The 18,329-nt window shown below is 42.2% G+C and overlaps 1 protein-coding gene across 1 annotated transcript; it reads right to left on the bottom strand.

Annotated features, from left to right (window-relative positions):
* Nucleotides 1-1,612: 1,612 nt before the first annotated feature.
* Nucleotides 1,613-16,430, bottom strand: znf865 (zinc finger protein 865). The gene is made up of 3 exons (XM_015973319.3): nt 15,852-16,430; nt 15,420-15,502; nt 1,613-7,002 (listed from the first exon to the last, which is right to left on the bottom strand). Exon 3 carries the CDS (start codon nt 6,574-6,576, stop codon nt 2,632-2,634), a length of 3,945 nt encoding a protein of 1,314 aa, XP_015828805.1. The 5' UTR covers nt 6,577-7,002; nt 15,420-15,502; nt 15,852-16,430; the 3' UTR covers nt 1,613-2,631.
* Between the last annotated feature and the right edge of the window lie 1,899 nt (nt 16,431-18,329).

Here is an 18,329-nt window from a genome sequence, read left to right as displayed (position 1 = left end):
CAGTGGTCCAAATAGCTGTTGCAATACATAAAAGGGTTATAATCCATAAAATGTGCACAGGTTACTTATTTTTTAAGTAGGCTAAAATGTTTATGTTGTTTATTCTGCAATGTGTTTGTGGTCGATTTATTTTTCTCCAAAGTTGTCCTTGAACGCACCACAATTAGCATAAATCATGACACCTCCTTGCAGTTTAAACCAATAGCGACATTGCTCAGACTGCTGCACATCCATTGTGCACATCCAATCACACCACCCTGAGTTAATATTCTTCCTGGATTTAGAGCGAAAGTCCTCCTCCCCTCTCATTTTCTCACGCTGTCTGCTAAACAAGCAAAAACCAGAGAGGATAAACCACCTATCATAGTCTGGATGTTTGCCTATCCTCCTTGGCCTCCGGAATAAATTATAGGTTAATTTACTAGGCTTACAGTAGGCTATCGACACATGTCCAATCACAAGAATGCATACAAGAATGAGGGAAATCCTAAATAATTTGCATAGAAAAATCTAAATTATTGTTTTGAAGAATAAATTAATGTCATTTAAATTAAATCATTCATTAGCTGGAAAATCTACAATGCAGGGAAATGCTTAAATTACATTTAATCCTACAAAACGAACGAATGCGACTACTCTTCCGTATAGTTACGCCGCTCGCGCGCGCTACACCGAGTCACGTGTTCTCTGCACGCGCCGAGTTGCCTACCGGCGACTCCGCTGCACAGCGATTGGCGGAATCTGGGTCACTTGCTGCCGCTCTCGGCTTCTATTGGCTAAAAATAGGTCAAAGTCTCCGCCCAAAGGTTTCCCCCATGCTATGTCCGCGTGACCGCCTGGCTGGCTGGTTTATTGACGTTTCATTTCAGTGATCGATTAAAGATTATGTGTAATTACTTGTTAATAATAAATTCAATTAAAACGTTCAAATATTATTTCCCAAATAACTAATCAGTTTTACTGTTAAAGGATGTTTCTCCTTATCAAAATCATTTGTAAAAATAAAGCTGTTATACATACATTAGTCCTGAAAAATGCACCGAATTGATTTCTAACCAGAGATTTGAGACCTCTTGAAACTTAAAAATATAAAATAACTAATCCCAACTATTTTACTTCCAGCCAATTCTAATGTAACAGGCCAATAAATCAGTTTCATCTGCTGCATTGTGGGTGTGACGGTTCCTAGAAAGAACTATGAGCTGGTGTAAATCTACAGTGTTGTTACATGTAGATGTCAGGAAATTGCAAAATAATCCAAATGTCTGCCCCTCACCCCCATCAGCAATGCGTGAATGGTAACACATACTACAGAAAAGAAACAGCTTGACCACACAAATATCTGATTTGGTATTCAATAGGTGTTTTGATGATAAAACAGTTGGCCCTGGTCTGTTTATTTGGTCTCTGTGATCAACCATCTTGGGAAAGAAATGTATAAACATCACCATCTACTGGTCCATTAAAATAATGCACCTACTAGGGCCAGTAAAAATAAAATTGTGTGGATAGTCAAGTTAAAAGAAAACCAAGTATGTAAAAATACTACAAATATGTCATATAGAATTAGCAGAAAAGAAAACTAATATGCTCAGTATAATAAAAAAATCACTAACATTTCAGATTTTATTTTAAGGTTTTCAACAACTCACTTTTAGGGAAAAAAAGGATAGTAATTTAGTAATAATTTTACATGTTTTAGTTTTACAGTAAAAAAAAAAGAGAAGCACATTAGACAGGACCTAAACTATGTGTACATGATTTAGTTACAAAAATGAGGCAAAAATGTGGCAATGGGGGAGCAAGTAAACGGGGCGGAGGAGAAAGGAGAAAAATATCACATTGATACATATACTCATCCCACTGTTTTACAAACAAATTCCCCAGTTCATCCCCTCCCACTGATACAATACCAACAATGACAAAAAAAAGGGTACTTGGAGTAAAAAATTGCTAAATTGTACAGTACACTCAATTTCAGGTTTTCCATTTTAAACTGAGAACAGTTAGCCACATTTGCCCGTCATCCTCACCTCTTTAGAAAATGACAAAAGTAGTGTACATTAATAAACATTGCCATATGCAATTTAACGTTTGTCTGAACTCCCTTACAATCACTTCAGTACTACTTGGTATCCTTTTCAGATTTTTTTATATCAAATTATCTTTCGGGCAAATGTCATCTTTGTATAAAGTGAGTCTGTCCACAAATCAACACAGCAAAAGACATGGACTATACCGTTTAACTGTGAATAATGTGAAATAATAACCTCTATGATAATCATCCAATGCATTGTGATGTACAAAACACAGCAAACTGGATATTTAAAAACCATATAAAAATAAATGTTAATGCAAGTTCTTTTTTTCAAAACAGATGAAATGTTGAGTTCCTGTGACTTAGGGAGAGAGTATTTCGGCCTTTAGAAGTCCATGACATGTTGACAACCACTTAGGACTAGATGGAGGTTTATCCTAATGGGGGTATGGGGATATCTTTGTAGTTAAACTAAACACTCCCCGTTCCTTCAGATTTTTTTCTTTTTAGTTAAAAACACGCTAGCTCTTGCTTGCATCTTGGGTTATTTGATAAAAATAAACATTAAAACAATCTAGTCTAAAATAATGTGTTCACTGACTGTACTCCGTCAGAACTGTTGATCTTTCAGGCTGGGCCAGAGATGGAACTATTTGCTGGGCTGGTGATGGTTTGATACATGATTGGTCAACGGACTGTGGTTTTATTTTCATCAGTTCCCAGTTCTCACCGATAATGCCAGCAGACAATGCTCTGCAGGAGAACCTGTGACGAGCCAGAAGGAGGGGGTTCCAGAAACGGTGTCGGCATTTCTGGCACTGGAATGAAGCTTGTTTGAGATGCCGGCCCCTGTGTTTCAAGGCTTTGTGTAATGAGGTGGTACGTCTTCCACACACCTGGCACCGCAGACGAGCATGGCGGCCTGAGTTTCTTGGTGGGTGCCTGATGGCGTGATGCACCAGAAGAGAGCCCTGTTTGGCATATGTGGTACTGGGACAGATGGGGCAAGGGAAGCGCTTAAGAGGAATTTCCATAGAAGAGAGCCCCGTGACCTTGACGGCTCCCCCAGTCCACGATTTTGCTTTCATTATACATCCCTTCACTCTCAGCTGGGCCAGGAGTTTTTTCCTGGTGAGTCTAGCCTGCAGTTTGCCCCTTCTTCTCCTCAGAATCAAAAGTTTCTTGCGAGTGTCTTTACTCAGAGGGACACCCACCAGCTTCCCGTCTCTCATGATGCTGTGGATCACTATCCGTCGTTTTTTCTTTCTGTGCTTTCGTGGCTGTCCATGCCGTTTTTGGAAGTTTTTTGAACGGTAGTGAAAAGGGTGCTGCTGCTGCTGCTCAGAGACCCCCTGCTGCACATGGGATGATCCAGTATAGCTGGAACCAGAGCCAGAATCAAAAAAGAGTGGCGAGTATCCGGAGGACTGAGACTGGTTGACCCGGTGGCCGCTTCGGTCAATGCCATGCTGAGACAACTTGTGCCGTACTAAGCTGTTTGAGTAGGCAAAGGCTTTGCCACATACGTCACAACGGTAGGACTTTTCCAGTCCCACTCCACCACCATGGACAGTCTGTTGATGAGCAGTAAGGTGGAAATAGTGTCGAAACGATTTCCAGCAAACCGTGCAAGTGTAAAGCCTCTGGGAAGGGGTACCAGATGTTGGCGACTTCTCTCCTTGGGAGCATGATGAGAAGTAGTCGGAGCTTCCCGAGTTGGTGACTTGACTGATGGCAGCAGCTGCAGCACCTTTGATTCTCCTCCCCTGGTTGTCAATTTCACCTTTTCTGTGTAGCTTCCCGTGTCTGACAAGACTCTGAGCATAGGCAAACATCTTCCCACAAAGATTACATTTGTAGTTTTTCTGTCCCGAGTGCACAGTCAGATGCTTAGTGAGGTGGAAGGGCTCACGGAACAGCTTTCCACAAATGTCACAGGCATGAGGTTTCTCCCCTGTATGAACTCGATTGTGGCGTCGCAAAGTCTCAGCCCTCCTGAAGCGTTTGCCACATATCTGACACCCGTATGGCCTCTCTGAGCCATCTCCGGGAGGCGCCGGGCTCCTCCTCCTCCTCACGATGGTGTTTGGGTCCCTTTTTTCCCTGGGTTTTCGTGGCCTCCTTGGCTTTGCTTGGGGAAGGCTGGGGTGGGTTAAAGGCATGGTAGAACCATTTAGAGTAGCTGCTGATGTTGGTCCACTCAAGTTACCAAACCCCAACCCCCCCAGCAGACCTCCAATGATGTCCCTTCTTTCTCCATCCCGACCTTCTGCGTTTAAATCACAAGAGGCTGCAGCAGCAGCAGCTATAGCGGACATAGCACTGCTAGTAACCTCGTCTTCTGAATCATCTAATAAGGAAGACAGAGGGAGGTGGGGTTGCTGTTGTGGGTGGTGATGTTGTTGACTTTGTGGATGAGGATGAAGAGTTGGAGCTAAAGGAGCCTTGCGAAGGGTTTGGCTGGTCATGTCGTTGCCTAGTGTGCTTTCTGTGGAGTAAAGAGTTGAAGTTTGTGATCGCCTGTAGTCATCTACGGCACCGCTGTAGGGTGCTTGGTTCTGGTACCGGTTTCTCGAGTAATCTGTTGCATATTTGTCCGCCGCCATGCCGCTGTTATTTGAATTTCCCATTTTACCGCTGCTTGCGTTGGACGATGCATGTGTCGTCCCCCGGCTCTTTGAACTACGGGGAGGTTTGCCACAAGCACCTGACGCGGCGTGGTTAAGAAGCGAAGTGCTCTCGCGAAAACAACGCCCGCAAGCTGGGCACCGGAAGGGCTTCTCATCGTGAATCTTCTCATGTCTAGTGAGAGACTCTCGACGGTTGAAAGACTTCTGGCAGATGCTACAAGTGAAGGGACGGTTTTCTGAGTGGGTGACACTATGCTGGATGAGGTGACCTCTCTTTTTGAATCTCTTTCCACACTCGCCACAACAAAATATTCTCTCTGGGCTGGGAGAATTACAACCCGACTTTCTGCTTTGGCTTTCCGGTGTTAAGCCATGGCTGCGGAGATGCCTTCGAAGGCTGGAGAGGTGAGTGAATGTTTTGCCACACTCGCCACAATGGTAAAGGGGTTCTGGTTCGGGTCGGCCAGATGAGCTTCTGCGCCTTTCTTGGGATTTGGAGAGCTGTTGGTTACCATTGGCTACGAGTACAGAAGTGGGATTTGAGGATGCGGGGGCAGATGAAGATGAGGAGACATTGGAGGATGACTGCTGCTGTGAGGAGGATGAGAGAAGAGAGGAGTGCTGTGTTTCGCTCCTGATGTCACTTAGCCCAACACCCCCAGATCCTCCTCTCACTAGGCCTGAAGAGCTCTGACTGTGCCCACTTGAGCTACTGGGATTTTGGCCGTTGCCATCTGTTTTCCTCTGAGGAAGGTAGCCTGCCATTGCCTTCTTTCTCCTGCCCCCACCACTTGAAGTAGTGTCTCCTGACTTTGTTGAATCATCTTTAGACAGCGACAAGTGAAGAGGTAGGGGGAGGGGAATGCCTGCCTCTTGCTGCATTAATGACGCTATCTGGTTAGAGGAAAGCACTGGAATGCCTTGAAAATCAAAACCACCCAGTGGGGCAGGCTGAGGCGCTGGGTGGATGGGGTGTGGGTGGTGAGTGTGGCTGTGTGGGTGAGATAAGGCATGAGGGGTTAGCTGCTGTTGTTGCTGTTGAGGCTGTGAAGTGGTGTGGCTGTGGGAGGAGTGCAGGGCAGGGGGAGGGGCCAGGGCAGAGTTTGGCTCGGCGGCTCCTTGACTAAGACCTAAGCCCAAGTGGTTATGGGTGCCCTGCTGAACGAGGAACTGCTCCAGGCTGCTGTTGGTGGGAACGCCAGACAGGAAGTACTGGTTGGCAGCAAGCATGCAGCTGAATTGCTGGTGGAGGCTGCGGGGGTCAGACTGGCCAACTAAGGGTACTGCAGTGCTGCTGGAGGGATTGTTGGAAGTTGAAATGGTAGTAGAGGCAGATGATGAAGAAGAGGGGCCAGTGGAAGGTTGAGGGACTGATAGACCTGGATGCAATGGAGGTGGGGGGGCAGGTGTGACCCCAATTACCCCAGCACTCCCTCCACTACTGCTTCCGCTGAAGTCAAAACGTCCCATCCCAGAATGAAGCTGCTCCTGAGCCAGAGCTGCCTCAGCCGGGTGAAAAGGTCGGAGAAACTGAGGGTATCCTGACGAGGAGCTCCCGCTGCTGCTGCTAATCTTACTAGACTTCCTAGAGCTGTGGGAAGAGGACGACGATTGGCTCTGATGGGAAACCGTTGGGGGAGGGGCACTCATTTTGGCAAATAATGAAGATGAGTCAGCAAAGGCGTTGCTCCGAGAGGTCTGGAGGGTTCCAAGTCCAAGTCCAGACAGAAGGGTCCCAGAGGTGTCTGCAGACGGTTGGTGCTGCTGCTGAAGCTGCTGTTGATGCTGCAGTTGGACCTGCTGTTGGTGGCTCAGTTGTCGCTCTAATCCAAGACCTTTAAACTGGTGGGCTTGGTGACCACTGAGCATCTCCAAAATGTCCATGGGGTACTTGCTGAACTGGAACATCTCCCAATACAGCTGTGGCCAAGTGTTCAGCGGAAAGAACTACCTAGTACACCAAACCACAGAACAGAGGAAAGCCCTCGTTGACCTCAACAGATCTAGCTTTCTGAGACAGTCGTGCTTCAGTTCCTTAGGCAAGTCAACGCGCGGTTTTCCTCCTCACCTACATGTACATAACTAATTCCTATACTTTTCATTCATGAATAAAGCCTTCAAGTGCTTAGAGTATGATAATATCAAAAGGGTCATAAATAAGAAACATACTAAATCATATATTTGTTTTAAGTCTGTAGTGTTTCTTTAAAGGGTTTCACATCCATAAGCTGATTTGAAATCCAGGCCAAGAAGTTCCTGAAGGTGAAGTGTGTTATTTCAGCGGACAGCTCATTCTGTCAGACTTCTGTCCTGATGTGGAGTTCACAGGAGAACCTGAAAAAAGAGAGGGGAGGTCATCAGCAGCTCTGTGATTTGATACAGAACAGAGATACAAAGAACTGAGAACGTTTGATTTCTGAAATTCGTAAGTACGGCACATACCCTGTATTTAGTATTTTGTACTGCTGCTGCAAAATACTCACTTCAAATCAAAAAGTGAGACATTTATGTAGGGCTGGGCAATTCATCGAAAATGTATTGTCATCAAAATTTCTGACTCTCGAATTATTTTTTCCATGTCAATAAATTTGATGATGAAAAAGGAAAAGGTGTGTGTAGACTGGCATCATTCATGTCCCTTTAAGAAGCTGTACCACCTTGAGTCGCCAAAAATGTGACTCAACTGGCACGTGACAGCCCCATCTAGTGGACAACTTAGTTTCTGCGCATCCATTTAGTTATCGTCCATTTATCGTTATTGAGGTGAAATCCTCAATATATCGTGATATTGATTTTAAGCCACATCGCCCGGCACTACATTTATGTAGGGTTGAGCATCGATTGGAACCAAGACTAATTTTCAGTTTTTTCTGGAATCATTAACATTTTTTTATTCCGATTCCTAGCTTTAATACCCAGTCTGCCATCCAGAAGACGAATCTGCCGAATACCAGTTAGGAATTAAACGTCGCTTTGGATAAAAGCATCTGCCAAATAAGTAAACATAAACATAAAGAAGAATTTGCCAGAAGTGTTTTGCGTTTCTGCGTTCTTAAGTAAGGCTTTAAATGAGAAAATTCATCGAATTAAAGCTCATGGAGAACTTCAGACTTTTCTCATTTCTAATAAGAAATATGGTTATGTGGCTCATGGAAAACATGTTTTTGACCCTGCTGCTTTACAGATTTGGAATTGTGAATTGCTAGGAATTGGGATTTTAACAAGGAAATTGGATCGGAACCTGAGTCGTTATCATTCTCATTCAAACTATGCCCAACTTTACATTTTTGTCAATGTTGATTAAGTTGTGCTTGTTTTTAAGTTGATGTTAAGTTTTATGCAAATATTTTACAAAGAAAACTGTAAAAAAAAATTCTATCCATTAGTTTAGATACACAACTGAGTACAAGAATAGCAGGAGATCAAAGTCATTACAGAAATACGAAAAGTTTATTTAAAAAAATAAAACTCTTGCTCCAAAATCTGAAACACCTAAATGTTTAAATGTTTGAATCTGCTGATAAGAGGACACTTGAATGTAATTTTTTCCATACTCAGAAATTTGAGATATCGTAAATCCTCTAATACAGGCCCGGACCTGTATTTGACCCAAGCTCATCAAGCTCCAGGCCTTTATTGGAAGGAGGGCCAGTATTAGAGGCAGGCCTCTATTTCTATTTGAGCAAAATGAACTAATTGTTCGCTGGAGTTTTTGACAATTAAAATTGCGCCCACATTTTCAAAGTTAAACACATTTCTTTTAACAACGGTCGTTCCTGCTTCAGCCCTCTCCCCCCTCCCCCTGCGCAGCGGCCGCAAACTCACTGATGCGCCTGCAGCCTCTCGGAGTTCCTGCTGCTCTAAACATTAAAATAATTATTTCATTTTCTGTTCCTCACTTCTGATTACCTTCAATGGTGTCTGTTTGTTGCAACCAGCAGGTACAAAAACTAACTTGTTTTTATTTGACTATTTTTCTGTCCTGCCTGTTTATTATCTTCCTGCATCTCCTCTCAATCCTAAAGAGAAACTGCTACCTGGGTTCATATATATTCACCTTATGAGTTACCTTTGAACTGCAGTTCTAAAAGATCTACCGACCGCAAAAACAGCAGAGTGCTCGCTGCTTGCTGGCCACGGGAGGCAACGCGCTGTGCCAGAGCGTCGGCACTGACACCCGCCGTAAAACGCACATTTATCCAAAATGTGACCTTTACCCTCTTGCAATTTAACCTTCCCCTCACCCCCATCCTAACCTTAACCAGCTTGCACATGCAAAGCTCTGATTGTTGACGCACTCCAGACATCTGCGTCCTGAGCACGGCCAAATCAGGTGTCGCCACCTCAAAAACTAATTTAACACGCGATCGTTCATGTCGGCTCATTTCCTTTTATGTTTTCTGTCTTTTATTCTTTTATTTGTGCCTGATGCATTTCGCTGCTGTGGAGCGGGGCGCATCACCTGTCACCTGCTGACAGCAGGCTGCTGTCTTTTCCGAGGACTGCATCTTGCCGGTCATTATCACGTGACAGCGACTAGTCGATGACAGGCATAAAAAGTCACTATAGAGCGGTGAAGTCGACTAGTTCATACAACCCCTGCTACTGCTCCCCAGAGTGTTCTGCAGCATAATCAGCACGTTCTCTTTGAACTTGATATCAAATTTTCGCCTCCTCTTCGTCTCCGCACGGTTAAAGTTACCCTCGCAGTCTATCACTGGCAAATCAAAAGTGAGATGGATGACACCCCCCCCCCCCCCCCCCCGTACTTGCTTGTTACCACTTTCCACCCGGCCACAATAAAATACCGGCCATTATTCACCTCCGCCGACTCCCACACCGGCCAAAATATGATACCCGGCCGTTAATTGAATACAGGCCAATATTAGAAGATTTACGGTATTAGCGTATTTATTTTCTAAGTTGATGAATGAGTACTCAGGATTACTCATGTAACTTGTTTCTACACATACTTGAAAAGTATTTGACCGTATTACTTTCAAATCTACGGTAACTAAAGATGTGTTATATTTTACAAGGTAAGCAAAAATAAATGTTGCCTTTTGGTCAAAAGATTGTTTCTGTTTACAGTTTTAGAATCACTTTAGTTTACTTTGTAAATTTGCATTTCTGGAGCACGACCAGTTTAAAGTCAAATAAAAATGTCCCATAGCTTTAACTAACTTGTACAACAAAGTAGTTCATCCTGGAGCTGACACTCTTTGTTAATACTGATTGTGAATCGATTTAAATTGAGAATCGAGAATCGATTCTGAATCGAGAATCGATTCTGAATCGAGTCGGCACCCCAAGAATCGGAATCGAATTAAATGGTGAGTTGCTCTAAGATTCACATCCCTAGATAACACACACCAATAACTGCTGAATATAAATATTAACAATATTATTAATGATGGAAATGGTAAATGGCCTGTATTTGATATAGCACCTTCTAGAGTCCTGGAACCCCCCAAGGCACTTTACAACACAACCAGTCATTCACCCATTCACACACTGGTGGGGATGAGCTACGATGTAGCCACAGCTGCCCTGGGGCGCACTGACAGAGGGGAGACTGCTGAGCACAGGCACCACCGGTCCCTCCGACCACCACCAGCAGGCAAGCGGGGTTAAGTGTCTTGCCCAAGGACACAATGACAGCGACAGACTGAGTGGGGCTCGAACCTGTAACCTTCCGATTACGGGGCGAGCACTTAACTCCTGTGCCACCGTCGCCCCAAAATGAGAAAAAAATAGCAAAAATGACAACTGAAGCTGCTGAGAACAATAATGGTTTTCGTGGATTCTGCCACCAATTTTCTTTTACATCCTATTAATCTAATATGGAAATATTTCTATAATCTTGATACCTCATCAAAAATGAAATACTTTGGCCTTAGTGTAAAATTTTATATCTGCTTTTTCAATTTCAATTAAAAATCAAGTCTTGTAAATTTTTGGAAAAAAAAAGATCATTTGCAACCAGTTTCCAGTCTGACCTCCCAACTAACCAGCCTATTAATTCATTAACAACCAAGTTGTCATTCGCATTTTGTTTTTTTTTTACCGTGTGAGCCCCCGCATCATGAGAACAAACATCTCAGCTCTAAAGCTGATCTTCATCCACGTACGTCACACGTCACATGACCAGGAAGCAGAAAACCCATGTTAGGAGATCGTTTTAGGCTGTTGCTGAAAAAAAAGTGAGGAGCGAATCCAGGGTATATACAGCAATCCTTAAGTAAAATTTACTACTTTTTAATACTTTTTTTTACTACCTTCAGAATATTTTTAAAACCATCACAACACTAAATTGCAAGTGTTAATCAGCGACCTATTTACACATATTTTAACATATATAACATACAAAAAGAATAGACTTAGAGACTCACTGATGTTGACAACGTATTGCACATATTTATTTTACTTAGAAAATAAGCCAGGTACTTATGTTCAGCGGTTCAGACAGTTGACCACGAGGCCTGAAATGATGCAGAACGACCACTGAATATGACGTCATCATTATGTGACCGGATATGCTAAAGTAGGGCTGCTCGATTATGGCAAAAACAATAATCACGATTATTGTGACTGAAATTGAGATCTCGATTATTTAAGACGATTTTTCAATTTATGTAGATTTTTTTTTAATTCAGTCATAAAACTGCTCAGGGCACAATCAGGGCAAAAATAAACAAGAAACAAGATGATCACTAAAATAACTCCTGATTCCCAGTATAAAAAGACCAATATACTTATAGCTCATAGTTTATGACCCAAGGGCTATAGACCTTGGTTTAACTCATTTAAGTCTAACCAGTACAGACCCAAATACCAATATCTTGCAAATACTGATAGCAAGAATTATACAGTGGCATTTATAACAAATACATGCAAATTGCTGTTCACAAAATGTTGCATAACATTTATTGAGTCATGTCAAGGTGCTGTAGGAGAGTGCACTAGCACCGTGTCCTCAGAGAGATTAGTTATTATTTATCAGCGTGAGAAACTTATTTCTACCTTATTTATAAACTATTTATTTACAAGTCCATCAGTTAATGTAATAATTGTCCCAACCACAGCTGCACCCCCCCCCCCCAACCCGGTCTCACAGCAATCAGGGGCAAGCTGCACGTGTGTTTAGCACGCCGCACGCGCACATTTAGCCGTTTTTAGTGGCTCAGGAGTCCGCAGGTGCAGTGTGTGTCACTCACTCTGGTTACTCCAACAGGGAGCCGACTCTGAGAGCTGTTTCTTTAGCGACCGACACATCACTGCACCATTCCCTTTCCTAATGTCCTGAAGAACGGTCCGGAGTGCAGGCGGAGTGTTTAGCTAACCTGCAGGAAATGTTGACGACAGTTATCCAGAAAGTAGCTAAGGTTACCAGAGATGTTTCTGAGGTGTTCGCTAGGTACTTTTAAGATTTAAAAAGACAAGAAGGGGGTCTGAAAAGCTGTTAGAAATAGCGTCAAAGTTGCCAGGTTGGCAACACTGTGGAGGAGCGCTTCATTTGCAACTCAGGGCAGCGCAAGTGGGAGGAGCAAATAATCAGCTTGTTTTGTTTTTATAATCGTTCAACACATTTCATTCAGAATATATTTCTATGTCGATGTTCAGAATACGGCATCTGATAGTCTGAAAAAAATAATACCTAATTTGGAAAAAATAATACCTCTGAGACCAAATTTAACACTTTTAATGGCCTTAAATTTGACTATTTTTATTTATCACTTTTTAATACTTTTTAAAACCCCGGGACACCCTGGAATCAGAAAAGTTTCTGCCGATCACAATTCGACAACGGATTAAGAAAAAACGGATAACGCTCGAAACGCGCGGATTCTTCCTGATTTAAGAGGTGAGTCTCCTTTTTGTTTTGGCAGTTTTGGCATTGACATCATCATACAGCGCAACGTTCTGTGACTTAAAAAAAATAAACTGTGAAAACGCTGAAAATCTCTGGCGGCGAAGGGCTTTTCTGATAAGGAAACGACTGGCAGTGAAAGAGTTAATCACATTTTACATTACACAATTTCATATTCAAATTTTGCACACTCGGCCCTACGTTCAAGTCTTCAATTAAAGAGACATTTTAAAATATTGTCATAGTTGGTCTGCATTACCTTTGCCTAGTCACCACAAAAACGTGGGAAGTTCAATCACATTTTTTAGTTTAGGGAAAAGCACTGAATGTAGAAAACCCTCCCACGAGAAAGAGCCCAAGGACCAAACATCCTGATGTGTGCCATCACATCTGTGCATGGCAGAGACAACTTAGTGATTCTGTATCTGAACATTTGTGAAAATACAGCATAACCTTTTTGTTTGAATCAGTAAGGACCTGCTGTCAGTTTCCATCAGAAATAAAAGGAGGATAATGTTGTAAAGTACAGAAGACAGACAAGTTAGAGGAAAGATGATAAGAAAAGAAAACATGTTGTAAACTAGGGATGCACCGATGGATCGGCATTTGATCGTAATCGACCGATAGCGCCCCTATCGGTTTTGATCGGAGTTTTCAAAATAGATCAAAGCAGACCGATCAGGTAGGGTTGTCACGGTAACCGGTGTAGCGGTAAACCCCGGTAAAAAAAAGTTGACAATAATAATAACCGTCTTGTTTTAAAAAAAAAACTATATTATTTGGGTGGGTTTACCGTGGCTGCGGTGTAGGCGCGATGACCTTTACCAGCCACCGTATCATCTGCTGAAGTTGCCGGCGGCACATGAGCACTTTGTTGTTTACAACCAAAACTTTCTTGAAGCTGAAGCTGAAATAATGGCCAAAGGAGGAGACGGCAGCACTCAGGACATTTATTATCCCTAAAAAAAGACAAAGTGGGAAGTACGGGCATGTTTTGGATATCTGAAGAATGCCGAGGGACAGTTGATAGAAGACGGCTATCCTGTTTGCAGCACGTGCAGAAAAGTGTCTGTGAAAGGCAGCAACGCTTCAAACCTCATGACACATCTGCATGACCATCACCCACAACTCTACAGTCAACACAAGGCAAGCTAACGTTAGCGTTTTAGCTAAAATGCGTGATCCGAGGATTTGGGTTGAGGGAGAATGCAACGAGTCGCTATATGAAGCAGCTGCAGCGCTGCTACCTGCATATAAACCGTGTCGCGGACACCGCCATGTTGAAATGACGCTATGCATTACGGGGCTCCCAGGGGCAGATAAGAGTTGGTCTCTCTCCGAGAATAATTATGAATTTAACAACGATTACTGCCTGATGACATTTTCCCACATCTGCAAAGCTCACTGGAAGGACACAAACCGAGGACAATATTTTCCTGATATAGTGTTTATTACTCAAGTAAGGGTAAAAAAGTATCTGATTAGAAGGCTACTTGAGTACTGAGTATCATCTGATCTAATATTTTTAAAATGATGACATCAAACAGACATAAAATAAGAAGTTATGGGCAAATATTGGTATTTTAAAGACTAAAGGGGAAATATGTAAACAAATAAACAACATAATTACAAAATAACACATTTTAGGCAAAATTTAGACAAAAACCGAGGACAATATTTTCCTGATATAGGGTTTATTACTCAAGTAAGAGTAAAAAAGTATCTGATTAGAAGGCTACTTGAGTACTGAGTATCATCTGATCTAATATTTTTAAAATGATGACATCAAACAGACATAAAAGAAGAAGTTATGGGCAAATATTGGTATTTTAAAGACTAAAGGGGAAATATGTAAACAAATAAACAACATAATTACAAAATAACACATTTTAGGCAAAATTTAGACACAAACTGAGGACAATATTTCCTGACATACAGGGTTTATTTAACTGTGTGAAAATGTAGCACGTTTAAAAAAAACACCACGATAATACCGAAAACCGTGGTAATTTTGGTCACAATAACCGTGAGGTTAAATTTTCACACCGTGACAACCCTAATACAGACCATTTTAGATTAGGTTACATTTCCTTTATTCCCAGATTATGTAGTTTGTAGCACTCATTATAATGTTGTAGAAAATTTCTGGCCAATCCACGTGATCGGTATCGGTGATCGGCAGCAAAAAACCTGATCGGTGCATCCCTATTGTAAACTAGAGTAAATGATTCATCCACAATATCATTTCACCACTTTACACATTTGTCGTAACTAAAATCAAAGCTGAGTGAGGGCCAGTTTTAGTAACTAACTTGTTCTATATTTCTCACCACATTTCAGTACTCTATGGAATTTGTGCTGACAGTGAAGTAAGTTTGGGCGGTATGCAAACTTTCCTAACCAATATTCATCAATCCAACAAACAAGGGTGATATATTTTTTTTCAGGTGACATTTTGAGGACCTGAGTGCAACGCATTCAGTGACGCACCAGTCACAATCCTTAATTAGTTAAAGGGCTCCGTGTGTTGCTTATAAATTCATCCAATCAAATAAGCATGGAATTTATCAGGATGAGATTGGGTAAATGTGGGTTAAGTCTCAATATAAGTTGATTTTTTTGACTGCCTTTTGACTAAAATCATGCAAACCTGAAACTCATAAAAACTACCTTCAGTCAAACCTACTATAATACAGTTATCTCGTGTGAGCTGCAGACTGAGCGACAGTTTCTGTAAAATGAACATTGAGGCACGTGCACTGTATTAAAAATGGCACGTGTTTAGCTAGAATCTCATTTATGTCCGTACATTTGCACCATAAATTCTGAAACTCTAAATATTGGAATGTGATTGTTTACACGAGCGTTATTAGCATCTTACCGGATGGTCCACAGGTCTGAAGCTCCTGCTGAGCTGCAGGTGCGGGAGAAAACACGCCACCGGGTAGATCTCAGCTCGACAATCTTAGAAATAAAATTGATCTGTTAATTAGGGATAAATAACTGCCTGGGTGGAAATAAGTAGCATCTGTCAATCACGCAGTGTTAATGTTAATTCCCCCCAAAAATGATACTCCTCCGCTGTAAAAAGTAGGCCAAAGCAATCAAATATAACGCTATTTATATACATATAGCTCATTAAGATATAAATAGTAGCTGAAACAATAACAATCTAAGGATGTGTGTGAGTTTGCTGGCTGAGGGCTAGCAAAGCTAACTTAGCTGAGCCGATAGCTGGGCTTAGCTTTGCGGCTAACACGTTAGCAAACACTGTCCTGTAGGAAGGTGCTTTTGTTTTTGTTTTTGTTTTTACCTTGAAGAACACGAGCGCAAAAGCCAGCTCAGAACCGCCACGGCAGCAGCGTGGTAACACGAGGGTGGGAACGAGCTCGGAAAGCGGGGTCCCTACTGCCTGCTGGCGGGGCCTTTTTCTCCATCCATATAAAGCCACAGTGGAAGGCCCGGAGCTCCATCGGCCCGGGAGGGCTGCTCTACTCTCGCTAACAAAACCCCTTTCCGCTGGCCTGTTCCCATATGTCCATTGTCTGACTCCAAAGTCCCGAAAGCTCGACCGTTCCGTTGTACTTCACCCACACGTAGCCTTTCCTGTGGTTCTTTCGTGTTTTTCCACCCCGGCCTCTCTCTTCGGCTGGCTGCTTTCCGCCCCGTTTCAGGTCTAGGTGTCCCCCCCCTCCGCAGACGACGGCTCCTCCGACGCTGCTAGCGGTAAAATGGTAGTTTCCTGTCTACATAATGGTTCCGGGTAGCGCGAGGTACACGTTTGTCTGACCACCGCCACCTCTGACCCCCTACCGTCCACTCACGATTATGAATGAATAATCGCTCATTCTGCGCGTGTCTATGTGCATGCACGCGCGAGCTGATGCATATACGTTTGCACTCCATTAAAAAAGATAATTGTGTGCATTCTGTCAATGTGTCATTATGTCCCCTGGGGGGCCAGTGTGTGTGTGTGTGTGTGTGTGTGTGTGTGTGTGTGTGTGTGTGTGTGTGTGTGCGCGTGTGTGCGCGTGTGTGTGTGTGTGTGTGTGTGTGTGTGTGTGTGTGTGTGTGTGTTTCACACCACGAGTGTAAAATGTAAATTAGTCAATTAAAGATGTCATTTCGGTGCACAACACTGAATGTGTGTGTGTGTGTGTGTGTGTGTGTGTGTGTGCAGAGGTTTGTGTGGTTTAATTAAAGTTGCCATGATTGGACACTTTTATTTTCAACTGCAGCTGTGTGCAGCTGTGCACGTAACTGTTTATTCTGTTGTAGTGCACGGTGTGCGGTGTTTTCTCAGGGAACAAAAGAAATCTAATTTCAACAGGTTGAAATCGTATAAATGTCGATGGTTGAAATTTTAAGTGTAGGACACTAAAATGACACAGTAATTTAGGCGAGGTGCTTAAGTCAAAACTTCCTTTTTTTATTTTTTAAGAGAATTTCAATTGTTTTTGGTTAGTGAAAATTAGTGATAGAACAGCTCCAAATTAAGTATCATTGTATGACTGTTTTGTGTGCCTTTGCATGTATAACTGTAGATATGTGTCAATTTATTTGTTCTTTAGCGTACCCGCTCATATTTTAAACAAATTTGTTTTCATGTTTAATTAAGTTTGGAATATTTCTGTTTTTAATGGGTTTAACATCTGATATGTAAACCATCCCTACTCGCGACCAGTGGTGGCTCTACGGGAGGATCCTTCATTTGCATATGTTTCAAATATCACTTAAGTTTTCCTAAAAGCAATTGCAGAAATCAGCCCTTTAAATTAATTATTTTTACGATGCTGTCTCCTGCATTTGTTTGCTTTTGTAATAATTCTATAGAACATTTTTTCTTAGAACAAATAATGACACAATAAATAGTTTTTAAGAGTTTTTGGTAATATTTTAACTCGTTTTAAATTTTGTTAATCTTCACATACTTAAACGAGGAGGTCCAGCATTGCCACCCTGCTTAGATTTTTTGCCACCCAAATGTTTACATCTGCCACTGCTACCAATATTAAGAAAAGCATTTCTGTGAAAAAGGGGAAATTGAACAGTTGCTTTGACTCACTGTTACCCCAATTTTTCACTGGATTTGTAAGCGGCGCGTTATTCCCACCGGGAGCCTTTCAGACGCAAAACAGCAGCGAAAGCGTTCCACACAGCTGGTCCCGCAATGTCATGAAATGAGGATAATTAACCAGACAATTGTAGGCTCATGCATTATTTTGACAGTTCACGTGATAACAATCAAGAGAAAGACAGTTGCATGTAACCAAAACTGTCTGTGGCTTATTTTCTGCTCTGTTTACCTCGGCTATGGAGGTTACTGAGGAATTAATTACTTATTTTCTTTACTAGTTAAGCCACTGGAAATCTGCTTGTGACTTTTATTTTGAAGGTTTACAGATGTTTTACACTGCGTTCATGTTTGATTTCCTGTCTGACCCGATCTGAACTGCTGAGCGTGATGGGTTCTGGAAGCGTGGCGTGAAATGACTAGCGTAAATTTAGCAAAGCGGCACATCCCTTCTGGGATGCTTCTAAAAGAAATAAATAATAAAAATAAATAATAAAATTACATTTAAATAAATAAATAATAAAAAAAATGCTTTGTGGCCGGCGGAAACACACCCAGCCATTATAACAGTAAATTGCTGCCGGTGACGACACTTCACGGATGTTACGTGATGTTTATGCACCCCGTGTAAAGAAAAATCCCTCACAGAGGTAGAAGTACCAAACATTTACTGATTTCAGGAAGAGGATGGCAGCATGACAACTACGAGAATTTAGA

Source organism: Nothobranchius furzeri, chromosome 19 (genome assembly GCF_043380555.1).
Source record: "Nothobranchius furzeri strain GRZ-AD chromosome 19, NfurGRZ-RIMD1, whole genome shotgun sequence".
Classification (NCBI taxonomy): domain Eukaryota; kingdom Metazoa; phylum Chordata; class Actinopteri; order Cyprinodontiformes; family Nothobranchiidae; genus Nothobranchius; species Nothobranchius furzeri.
This window is presented reverse-complemented; position numbering and strand designations above follow the sequence as displayed.